The 12,955-nt window shown below is 40.6% G+C and overlaps 1 protein-coding gene across 2 annotated transcripts in view; it reads left to right on the top strand.

Annotated features, from left to right (window-relative positions):
- The first annotated feature begins 1,298 nt into the window (after positions 1–1,298).
- LGI2 (leucine rich repeat LGI family member 2) overlaps positions 1,299–12,955 on the top strand; it is a 55,128-nt gene continuing 43,471 nt past the window's right edge. For both annotated transcript variants that reach the window (XM_063459899.1, XM_063459898.1), the window contains exons 1-2: positions 1,299–1,626; positions 3,064–3,135. In XM_063459899.1, coding sequence (XP_063315969.1) covers positions 1,451–1,626; positions 3,064–3,135 — 248 coding nt within the window. In that variant the 5' untranslated portion in view covers positions 1,299–1,450. The remainder of the gene's footprint in view (positions 1,627–3,063; positions 3,136–12,955) is intronic.

Genomic DNA, 12,955 nt, shown 5'->3' with positions numbered 1-12,955 from the left:
AGTTCACAAACGAAAGCACATGTGAATGCTTGGGCTTGTCTGGGATTTAAACCCAGGACCTCTCGCACCCTAAGTGAGAATCATACCCCTAGACCAACGAACCGTTTAAAATGGTGCCATGACCCAGCAGCTTTAATAAAGACAACTATTCACAGCCTTCTCTGCTCAAGAAATGCTAACTTCATATTAAAAATTAAAAAGTATTGGCACGTTAAAGTTGCTCTGTCATTTTTGAGTATTCCAGGAAATAAAATCATTGTGAAATACTCACATTGCATCTGACAAAACTTACGAAAAAGCAGAGCTTCCACCAGCAAGTTTTCTCAATGTCATCGCTAGCAACAGCTGTGAGAAAGAAGCATGTTGCGTAGTGAGAGTAGGTCTGTGAAGGATCTGGAGAGATCTTCTATAGCCCTCTGTGCTGCATGCTTGCTAATGTGAGAGAGTACGATATTGATGTGGCTACTGGCAGATGAAGCACCAGAAGCTGTAGATGGAAGACAGATGAATGATGGAACAACTCGTGGGGAAGAATTCCAGTTGAGCATAGCTCGCTTCAGCTTTACCCCCAACTACTGCACAATAAGCAGGTATGCCACCTTCGGGGTCTTTCCAAAATGCCGAAAGACCCACAATAGTGATGCATATACTTTAAATGACCATATGAAAAATTATGTTTTTCTGTCCATTTTTTTCTAAATAAGTTCTAAAAACATCTTAATTATTGTTCAAAAATTACACAAACCCGTATAAAAAAAAAAAAGAAACCAATTTTTCCCCTCAAATTTAATTAAACATTTTTATTAGCTTTTATATGATCTTTTATAGTGTATGGTGCTTAATTTAAATGTATAACTATTTCTTAAATATTGTTTCTTAAAATAATACTAAAAAAAAAATACTTAGGTGATACATTTATTTTGTGAAACTAATGCATGGGCCAAACAACACCTTTTTTTTTTTTTTTCCCTACCAATTTTTTTTTTAAAAGGTACGCTGCAATGTGATCTATGTGTAAAAGTAATACATCCTCAGAGCTAACCAAAATCTGCTCCCAGGTCAAGCCTTGTTACCCAGAGCAACATTGCACATGTTCAAAACAGACATCTCTTTTTGGCTACTGCAAGGTCAACCCCCTGATCTGCTCTCCTCATGTTCGAGGAATATTGAGCTTGTTGAAACAGAATAAGAACATTTTGCTGCTTAGGGGATTATTTTTACACTCACCCGAATGGAGAGGTTAATAAATTATTCATTGGAAGGAGAAGATGAAAAAAAAAAATAATGCAGAAGTGTGGAGCTGCTGCTAAAGTGCTGATGTCAGGGAAGAGTGCAGTAGTGTATGGTGCAGTCTGAATAAGAAATGCAATGCCAGCTACAGCCATCCTGAGATTGTCTCATCACCATTCCTGTGTGCTCACACATATACACAGTCTGGGGGTTCGGGATCATGGCGCTCATTAAGAAACCCCTTCTGTTTTTAATTTTGCTCGGATGTACACTGCAAGCTGTGCAACCTAAACGATCTGTGAGATGCCCGTCCACATGCAGCTGTACAAAAGAATCAGTCATTTGTGTCGGATCTTCCTCAATCCCAAAGAGCCTCCCCAGCGACATCAGCTCCTTGTAAGTGGAAATCCAGCGTCGAAAGTTCTATTTAGAATGAGAAATGCTGTATCGTGTTCCGAGCCTTAACCTGGAGTGTCTGCACTGGACTTGTGCAGTTTTGACACAGTCTATAAAGCAGTGGCATCGATAAGACAAAGGTTCAGGTGTCTTTAGATTAGTAATAGCAATTTTGATAATATGCATGGCGTGAAACCATAGAAACCCACTCTGACAGATAGGGAAGCTTTGAAATCACCGCTAGCACTGTTTGTTTTCCTGGTATATTTGTTTAGTAAATTATAGATTTTTTTTTCAGCTTGCAAAAAAATCTATATGCTTTAAGTTTACATATAAAAATTATACATACTTGAAATCTGGCATGTTCGCAAGTAATGTTAGTCCAGGACTACTAGATTATTACTGTAAGTAGATATTTGTGCTATTCAATATATGAGGAATGCAAAAAGTGACTTTTGACAATTATTTACTTCTGCTGAAAATAAACTAGCTACCTGGTATAATACAGTTTTGACAAGTTTAGCATTTTAGGCCTTGTGTCATTTCACCCTCCAGTGGGTTATTTGCATAATAGGAGTGGGCGCATAGATACGTCACTTACAGATGAGTTAATCAAGGATCCTATAAGTGTGGAGTGTACACGTAGCATATCTGTCCCAGGGAGAAATATTGCATTAAATAAAAGTACAAATAAAGTTTGGTTGTATTTAACTGAGGTTTTTTTTTTCTCCCATTATTTATGTGATAAATAAGGTGCAAGCCCAAACGTTATACATCTATAGGAGGGGTTAAGTACATATCATAACATACATGGATGACAGCAAGCTATCGTTCACATGTTTGCAGCACACCTGAAGCAATGCAGACATCAGCTGACACACAGATGGTATTCCGTGTGCACATAAATACTCTATAAATGTATGGCGTGCTTTTGGTACCCTTCATCACAATAGCACGTCATGCCTTGGGATAAAGCTTTGCTGCTGGATGTAAATAATTTATTTACAAACCATCACATATAAGTATGCCAGCGGCCTGCATTACAACGCCATAAAGAATTTACAATAAAAATGTCTTATTTGTATCTAGCAGATATGTTCAATCCATTGACAATTAGGGTCTGGGGGAGGTATGATAGGGGATTCCATAGCAGACATGTTATACATTTCATGGCAGTCAAAGTAGTCAAAGGGTAAACTTTACTTTAGGCGATATATATGGCAAAGTTTGTGCTGGATGATCAAGGGCAATGTTTATTGAATGCAAAAGTTTAGTCATGTTGAGTTCCAGGAGTGGTGAGCGTTGAATGCCCCTCCAGCATTCTAAGGGTCGATGCCATGCTGCTGGGGGGAGCCAATGATTGCCATGTTATGTGAAGCATTGCACTTTACTAATCTCTAAGGTTTTGTTTTTTTGTGGATTTTCTTTTTCTTCTAGAAGCCTCGTCAATGGGACTTTTTCTGAGATCAGGGAGAGAATTTTTACTCATCTGCCAACCCTGCAGCTGCTGTGAGTACTGCACTTTGCAACAAAAACCTTTTATTCTTCTGGGCACAGAAAGCAATTACTATTCCAGACACATCACACAAAGGGTCTGCGATACATGTGTAGAGAGTTAATGATGCAACGGGAAATTGATATGCACACCTCTGCTCTGAGTGTAGAGTATGTACGACGTGAAAATAAAATAAGAACTCGATCATAAAACATGGTATTGAACGCAAGGCTCTGAAAACTTAATTAACAAATATTGGGGACTTAATTTCTTAATGACATTTGTTTGAACCAAGTGTTAAAAAATGTTGCCCCAAAATTAAGAAAAAAAATCTAGGCCTGGTTTTAAATTGATTGATTTTTAAAAATCATACCCAGGATCTACTCACTTCAAAAAAAATCATTGCTTAAAGGAACATTACAAGCACCATACCCACTACAGTGCACTGTAGTGGGTATGGTGCCAAGACTGCCCAAGTGGGCCCCCATCGTAAATTTTCAAATCATTTTAGAAAAGTTTGACTTCATATCAGGTGCCATTCCTAACCTCCACAACCTTAGTCAGAGACCAGGAAGCTTTCTGTCTGAGCAAAGCATGGAAGTGCAGGGCTTAGCTCACTGACTGAGAGCGATTTGCATACTTTCTCAGCCAATGATTTGACCCTGCACAGCCCAGCTAATGAAAGCTCCTAAGCAGAAGCTTCAAGTTATTTTGCTGAGGTAGTGGAGGCAGGGATATGTGCCCTGTGGACCCCAGGTAAGAAATCAAACTGTTCTAAAACAAAATAACTCCTTACCATAAGAGCTACCATGGCTGTCTTGGTGATGGCCAATGGTGGTTATATGGCTTGTAGTGTCTCCTTAAAAATGAAAGCCTTTATAACAGTTGCATAATATTATGAAAGTGCAGTGTAAAGGAGAACGGTCACTTCTCAAGAAATTACGCCATTGAATAAAACATTGAAAATCACCTATGAGTTGTGTGAAGCATTTGTTCATGCGATACTCCATTTTCTTCTACGTTTATATCGAAAGGACACTCCTGGCTCACTCATGGCAACACAACCTAAAAGATAATCATGCTGTGTTTATGCCACATTCACATCTTTTTAGTTTTCCTGTATGTGTTCTCTATGTCGAAAGCCAGGTATAAACTACAGGATTATAATATTTGACAGAGGGCTAAGATGGAGGTAACTTGTTTCAGAGGTGTTGTATTTTAACATATATATATGTCTTCTGTCTATATGTCTCTCTGTCTGTATTTCTATGTGTATCAGTTCATAGGTATAGAGGATACATACAGATGAACCATGTTGTATGGGAAATAATGTCATTAACAACTTTATTTACACCAAATACAATTTAATGTTATTTGATAGTGTAATATGACATGGTAATGTTTGGTGGCTAGTGTGTAGTGTGTTATTGCAGTGTAATGGTAAATGTGTAGCATAGTGTGTTAGGATTGTGTATGGGTTAAAGGAAGAAGTTGTCTCTTTTGCAGCCTGTAACAGACACATACCCGTTTGATTAGTGGGAGTGGGAGTAGCTATTTCAACTACTGTAACTAAAAGAGTGGCAAGCCCTGTATCTCCCACTAAAGTCTGGCAGATCAGGAGACTATGTCCGAGTTCTGCCCGAGTTTAGGGCCCCTAGACTGCCCAGAAGTGATACATGTATTAATACATCTCATTACGGGGAATAATTGCACGGATATATATATATATATATATATATATATATTACTCTCTGTAACCTGTACTTATTTTTTATGCACCCACTATACAGATGTGAGCAATATGGTGGTAATTTAAGAATAAAATTAAAAACAATTTTGTAAACATATTGTATCCAGAATGTTGGTGCTATGGCACATTTAGGGGGCACATTGAGTGAAAATTGTTTGTAACTGCCTTGGCACTAAGCAAGTGAATTACTGTGCTGTGTTTGCAAGGCCGGCATGACCACTAGGCAAATAAAAAAGTCACCTAGGGCACACTGGCACTGGCTGGGGGGGGGGGGAGGGGGAGCAGTCTCCGGGTGACCGGCAGTAGAGGAGCACACAGTGCAGTGCTCCACTCTAGCTGGTCACTACATGTAGCATGGCCGAGCCTGGGTCAGCGGTAGAGGATCTTATGTATCCCCTACCCAGTCTGACAGGAAGTGCTCACTGAGAGCAACTAACAACTTCCTGTCAAACCAGGAAAAGGATACAGAAGATCATCCACTGCTGTCTGCAGCTCGGCCACTCTACATGGTTAGAGACTACAAAGGGATGGGGAAAGAGGAGCACAAGGGCAAAGAGGCACACAGAGGGCTAATGGTGGGAAGGGGGGGAGACGCACACCGGAGTGATGGGGGGGAAGAGGCATACAGAAGGCTAAGGTGAGTGAGTTGCACAAAGGCCTTGGAGGGGGAAAGAGACATACAAAGGGGCTGAGGGAGAAAGACACCCATAAGGCTGGGGGTAGAAAGAGAGACACGAAGAGGCTGCAGGGAGAAAGAGACACAAAGGCATTGGGGGGGAGAAAGAGAGACACACAAAGGGGATTGGGAAGAAAGAGAGACACAAAAAATTGTCTGGGGAGAAAGAGGTACACAGAGGGAATGGGGAAGGGGAAAAAGAGACACACAAAAGAGTTGGGAGAGAAAGAGACACAAAGTGGCTTGGGGAAGAAACAGACACACAAAGTTGGGAACATTTGTTTTGGGTGGAGGAGGTGCAAGGAACTGGTCTCGGCTAGGACACAAAATAGTATTGCACTGGCCCTGTGTGTATAATAGCAAAGTTATTAGAACCGTTTTAAAGTAAACCCTAGGTATTCTTGGGAGTCCAAAATTGAGCCCTAGGAAGTATCCATGCATGCGAGGCACCGATAACCTATGCTTGACAAAACGGAGAGACTAGCAGGTGGGAATGCCGAACTGCTAGGTCATATAAGAGGCTGTCTGTACCAGGATATTAGAAATACAAATTACTGAGTTGCAACAAAAGTGAAGGAGATTTTTCTACACAATTTTTAGTATTCTAAATCTCCTTCAACTTATTGCTGGTCTTGTGATTCAGTCATTTGTATTTCTGTTGACCAGGGTTTTTTTTTTTAAGAAAACCTGTCTGCACCCAGCTAACACTCTTGTGAGTGCTGGGCCTCCATATTGTGTTTCTGTACCAGAATATTGTTCAGGTATGGGGTAATTCTGGTACCAATGTATGCACTTAAGTCATTAGGGCACCAAGAACCTTGGTGTACACCCTGGGAGCCATAGCCAATTCAAAGGGCAAGGAGACAAACTGGTAGTGATGGTCTAAAAAACTAACCATAGAAACTTGATAATCCAAAAGGATCTGAATATTAAGTTATTTGTTCAGCAGATTCATAGTTGTCACAAATCATAGGTCTCCATCTGAAAAGTTGAACCCTGATAAACAACTTGACTTCAGGTCTAGAATGTGATGAAATGTACAGATGGGACAGATTGAGGTGTGAGTAAACAACACACCCTATTCGGGAACTAGAATAGGAGAAAGCACTTTGTTTCTTTCTAACATGGTTATTCAATAAACTGAGTATTCAAAGTGAATTTAACATTTAAGGTCAAATTAGCCAAACTAGAAAAAGTCAGTTATGATTTCAGTTTGGCTACTCTGACCTTAAAGAGACACTATAGTCACCAAAATAATAATAAATTCATTTTCAATCAGCTGTTAGCTTACTTTGGAAGTTTTTATTTCCTAGAATGCAAGGTCTGGAATGCAAGGTCTAGCATTCTGTTAACAGTGCAGGAGATATGAAATTCTAATTTAAACAGAATTTGCAATAAAAGAAGTGTAAATATTAGATCTAATTTTAAAGGAAGTGTTTTGGAAGGCTGTTCAGGTTACTTGCAGGGAGGTGTGACTAGGACTGGCTAAACAAAGTGATTTAACTCCTAAATGGCAGAGAATTGAACAGGGGCATGATCTATACACCAAAACGGCTTCATTAAGCTAAAATTGTTTAGGTGACTGTAGCGTGCCTTTAAATTTGAAATTAACTTAGAATTCAATACAAAGTTAAATTCAAGAATGAATGCATTGAATTATCACTTTAGTAAATAACCCTGTAAGACATGGAGTCCATAAAGGCTTGAGCCTAGAGAAGATCCCAGGAACAGTGTTAAAGCAGGAATTTATCCTGAAAGCTAAGCTGTTAACCCAAAGAAACCATATCCAGGATCTATGGGTCTGAAAAAGACTGGGTCAAGGACTTTAGCTAGAACTGCGTTGGTTCCCTAATTTACAATTCAGGCCATGGGGTGGGCCACTTTCATGGATTCTTTGTGGGGATGGTAACTCAATTTGGCTGCTTTGTTATTTTCAATAAGAGAAACCTTGCCTCCACAGGGTTATAACAGTGGATTAAGAAGATCATTAGGCATTTGGAAAGGGCAGATACCCTACAAAGCTCTGAAAGAATGAAAGTAACCATGGAGCTAACAGCTTAAAGATCATCGACAATAAACTGCTTTGCCTTGGCAACTACACCCCATATGGCCACTCTACTCAAGACTGCTAATTTGGAATTAAAAAAAACAACCTTAGCTGAGACATTGCATAGTAATCAATTTGCCAGCTTTAGTAAACTCACATAATCCAAGGTTTCTGCTGGTAGTCCAATTTAGCCTCAATAAGGACTGAATCACAGCAAAAGGACATAGCTGATGACAGGCTGACCATAAGGACAGTGGGGCTGAAAAGCTCACTAGAAACCTGTCAATGAGGCCCTTGAACAATTTACTATTCTTTAAAAGTATAGTTTTCTAAAAAGTGGTTATTGGTTAAAGCTAAGCAGGAAATGAGCATCATCCTCCTTGACAAAAGAGCCGAAATTAGGGGAGCTAGGCACATCAAAAGTATGCTCAGCAAGCCTTTTGGCTCAAGGGCATAGCACTAACCAGATCAGCAATGGCAGCCTTAAAAATCCTTTTTAATTGTTATGTAGTATAGCGGAATGGACGCTGTTATATACTTTTTACTCCCTTTTTCCTTCTCCCCCCCCTCGTCTACCGCACCCCCATCTGTGTGGTCCATGTGGTCACTTCTTTTAACAACCAAACACCCCTGGCTGTTAACTATTGCTTGTCTGTACCTCTCCTCCTTTCTTTTCCTGTCCTAGCAGGACGTTGTCCCTCTTCCATCCCCCATCCGCTTCTTGGGATGGGAACCCTGTTGTTTGTGTTGGAGACCCCATGTAGGGGTCTGTGCATGTAAAACCTTATGTGACGAAATAAACAGAGGTCAGTTAGGTTTGTTTTCTTTTCAAACTGTGTGTCGTCCAGTTACTGGGGGAAAAATGATGCCTGCTTGTTGTAAGGGTTCCTGAATGGCTGAAGGAAGGGAATTAGCGGAGGTAACTGGTCTGGTTACCCGGGGATCCGCTGCATGTAGCATGCTCTATTCAATTACAATTAAGACCCCCTTAATAAAACCCTGTAAAAAGAAGATAAACGTACCCAGCATCCATTTCCACACTGACATCACTGCTACCCTGCAAGATCCAAACAAATGCCTCTCAAAGAGAAGCATTTGATTATACCATTCTCCCGGCTGGTAGCAGGAGTGAGTGGAGGTGGGAAGGAAGGAACATTAAAATATACAAAAATACAAACTTTACATATATATGGTGGTGGGGATGGCAGGGGGGACTTAAATGAAAGAAGGGAGGGTGATGAGAAATTAGGCTTCGCCTTGCAGGTAATTTATTCACAGAATTGATATTAGGCTTCTGTTTTGAACTATTGTTTGCAGAGAACAAGACAATAAACTCTACCAACAGTCTCACTGCCAGGAACCCATGGCATAGTTATTTTATAAATGTGTCAATTTAACTTAAAACTGACACTTTTATAAAAAGAGTCATCAATTACAGAAAATGTAACCCTTTAGGTGCCTGATTGTGTGCTTTTTGTCTGTCACTTTTTCAAGACGAGCCTTTCAAAGTGTATTGGACAGCACTGCCAAAGTCTAACAATGAGCATCACTTTGCTAATAAATTATTGATGAGTCCTCTGCTGATTTAATGACCAGTGATTGCGCGCTCTGCAAAATCAAAGCCATAAAACAACATCTAGCTGCAGTTAATCGCAAAGACACAGGTCAAATAATTATTTAACAGGTACATAATGCCACAAGCAAATCAGAAGCAAAGCAAACAAAATACTTTTTCTTTCATTCTATTTTTACACTGTTCAACTATTTAAATGCAATCACACATCTATTTTTGCATGGAATGTTTTTGTTTTTTGTTTTTTACTACTTTTTCGGTTATTTATAAATAAAGCACACAAATGACAATTTTGCTGAATGCTACAATGCTACAGTTACAATATATTTTAAATATTACGTTAATTTACAGTTAAAGCAGCACTATCACCATCTGTGGACTTTCAATAATTTGCAAAGACCACGACAATGACATCGCCACTGGTGGTCCAATGGCCAGGGGGCAGGGGAAGGTGATATTAAATTACCTGAATCTATCCCTCGTGGGTGCCATTTTCTTTTTTGTCGGTCCTCTTCTGCTCCTCCGGAGCTGACATCACTGCTGTACTCTTATGCATGCGCGAGAATCCAGCATTAAGATCTATGAATTCTGAATTCTGTGAGAATGCAGGATCCTCCATAGATACAGCTAATATCTCTGCAGCCATCACTGGTGACAGCTGGGAGATTGACACAGCCAGTATAAGGATTTAATAAAGATTTTATCTTTATGTAATATTCATTTTACATGGGGGGGTAACAGTTGCCCTTTAAGATGGCTTAAAAATATACCAAATTATTGTCAATCTTTCTTTTATTATGGCATTTGAGTCACATTTTACGGAATAAAGGGCGGAGTTATAAAATGGTAACATGAAAAAAAGGTGTCAACGTAATCTGGAGGTAACTCCCCAAAAAGACTGCCACCTTTTTATATTAATTTAAAAATGAGAAATCAAACAAGAGATTGCTGCGTACAAGATATCTAGAGATAACATTATAAGTGCTGCGAGTAGATTATGTAACAGAGAAGCTGGGAATAATTAACTAGCATTGTTTATGTGTGAACATCATGCACAGCAAGCATTTAACTCTGATTAAAGTAACCTTCCACTGGGACCGCGATCTATTAAACACATATAGCGCGCCACATGAGAGAGAATAAACTAAGATATAGCAAAACTCGGAAACAACAGGTCTGCATTAGCTACATGGTCAGGGCTTCATCCAGTGTCCACAGTGAGTCGGCCTGGTGAGTCGGCATAGAGCATAGGGTAATATTGTGTAGGAACAGTAGAGGAGGAACCAGCTGAGAGACTCAGTGAAGCAGTGGCAGTCTGTGATTTTAAGCTAAGCTGGCCTTGTTAGGCATATACTAGTGCGGTCGTAGGGATAGTGGAGCTAAGAAAGTCCATAAGTCGAGATGCATAAAATTGGAGCGTGATAATGTCACAGGCTTAGGAAGCCATTGGGGCTCAACATAGTCAGTGTCAGAGTCTCTTTTAGGTGGTGCAGATAAGCGGTATCTGTCGGGTGCGACCCCTAGGACTCCTTGTGGCTTGGAGAGTGTCAGGTGTAGAAGGCGAACAGGGGCAATTGCATAGCGGTGGCGGGGTGAAGCCTCTCCTCTGCCCCACGCCCATGTGAAGACCGGCATCCATGTGCCACGGGCTAGGTTCTTCTGTGGGTCTGGGTCCTTCCCATGTCAGGCACGACGGAACGCCCAGATGTTCTGCTGCCGCTAGCGGCAGGTGGTGCTACAGCGAGGTGGCCAATGCTTCTGGGGTGTCCCCCTTGTGGTCTCCAGCCCAGGCAGGCAAGCTGCAGGAGCTGTGCCCAGGTGAGGCCCCCCCGGCCTCCGACCTCCACCCCCCATCCTCTCCCCCTTAGGTAGGTCTGGTATATGAGTTGCGCTCTTCCAGATTGCTCGGTTTAGTTTGGACCAGAAGCAAGCAAAAGCCCTTTTCAGGCGCTCTTCCCACCAGGCCCATAAGGAAGTGTTCTGGCTTGTCATTGTTTCCCCCGCAGTGGCCATTTTAGGTTGATTAAAAGCAGAGGGGTGTGTCCAGGGATCATCTTCTCGGTATGAGCCAAAAGAGCCGCTGCCCCAGTGGGGACCGGGATAACCCCCACCGGTCCAGAGGGGGGAGGGGGAGTAGGAGCATGCTGGGTGTCCGCTGTCGACCAGAAAACACAGAGAGTCTCTCCCTGTCCCAGCCATCCGCAGGCCACAGTTTCGGTCCTCCATGGATCTTCCAACAGCCGATAATATTTATACTGATTAGCAGTGCTCGGGACACTCAGGAGGGCATGGCCTGCGTTGCAGCCGCAGAGGATAAGTATTTTGTTGAGAAATCTGGTTAGTTTAGGCTCGTAGACACGGAGCTCAGCTCAAGCTTGCTGGCTCAGCAGTCGGACTCTGCCCCCCAATAATATGTCAAATTATTTAATCAGCAGACTTTGGTATCTGACTATAATACTGTTTTGTATACCCTTATTATTTTTTTACAATAAAGTTATGCTATCAGTGGGCACAAAGCACAGTTTTTCTGTAAGCTTCAAAAATGATCTAGATTAGCAAAATTCTGTGAAATTGTCCTAATTTTCCCATAAATTGCTATTTGCATCTTTACTAGACAGAACTTGTGATTTATATGGGGATTCGCACAGATCATGCTTGTCCTGATCTTGTCCTGATCTGAATAAATCTGTGTGTGTCAAAAACAACAACAGAGAAATGGTTTACATGTCGTACAAAATAGTTTATACGTTTTTACTAGTATTTATCACAAACTAAAATTTACAGAATTGATGCATAGATACGGACTGTTTTACATTGCAGGATTTCAATGAGATGAAGTGGCTGTGTGCCTATAGTGTCCTTTTAAAGAGACACACTTTTAGAACAACTTTAGATTAATTAAGTGGTGTTGGTGTATAGATCATACCTCTGCAGTCTTACTGCTCATTCATCTGCTATTTAGTAGTTAAATCATTTTTTTTCTGCAGCCCTAGCCACAACTCCCCTGGCTGAGATTCACACTCCTTACACACTTTCTGGAAAATAATCTATTTGTTAGCTTCCCTTATTCCACAGACTGTTACATTTATAATTTCTTATCTACTGCTCTGTTAATGGCCTGCTAGAGCCTGCAACAAGCTCTTGTAACTGATTAAAGTTCAGCTAACAGAGCAGGGGATGAGAGCTTCTACAGTAAACACACTGTGCGTCATGATCTGATTGAACATTAAACCAATTTTTTTCATGCAGGCTGCGTGTCACAGCCATAGGAGGTGTGTCCATGGCTGCATAAATAGAAACAAAAGTGATTTAACTCATAAATGCAGAGAATTAAGCAGTGATACTGCATAAGCAGGATTGTTACATCCAAACTGTTTTATTAAATGAAAGTTGTTTTGGTACTTGGAGTGTCTCTTTAATCTTTACTCAATATGTGTTACTAAGTTCCTGTAAAACCGTACATTTTACTCTGGTGATTGTGCTACCAAATAGCTGAATAGTGTAACATACATCGTAAAGTGAGCCAGGAACTACTATATATGTAATCGCAATCAACAATTAATTGTTGAGTAAATTTGAAGATCCTTTCCCTTTTTAAACTGTTTGTATATTATTTGTGTTGTTCCTGAGGAAGTTCTATACGGAATGAATCACATGGTCTTCCACCCATTACCCATGCCATTTAGTAACTGAATACAATCATTACTTCATATCGATTGAGGAGTTATTCCCTGTAAAAGGGATATGGAGAGAGAATACAAATGCATCTAAAATGTACAAATTGCCTC

This window comes from Pelobates fuscus, chromosome 6 (genome assembly GCF_036172605.1).
Source record: "Pelobates fuscus isolate aPelFus1 chromosome 6, aPelFus1.pri, whole genome shotgun sequence".
NCBI classification, from domain to species: Eukaryota; Metazoa; Chordata; class Amphibia; order Anura; family Pelobatidae; genus Pelobates; species Pelobates fuscus.
Note: the sequence above shows the minus strand (reverse complement) of the source record. Positions and strands in the feature narration are given on the sequence as shown.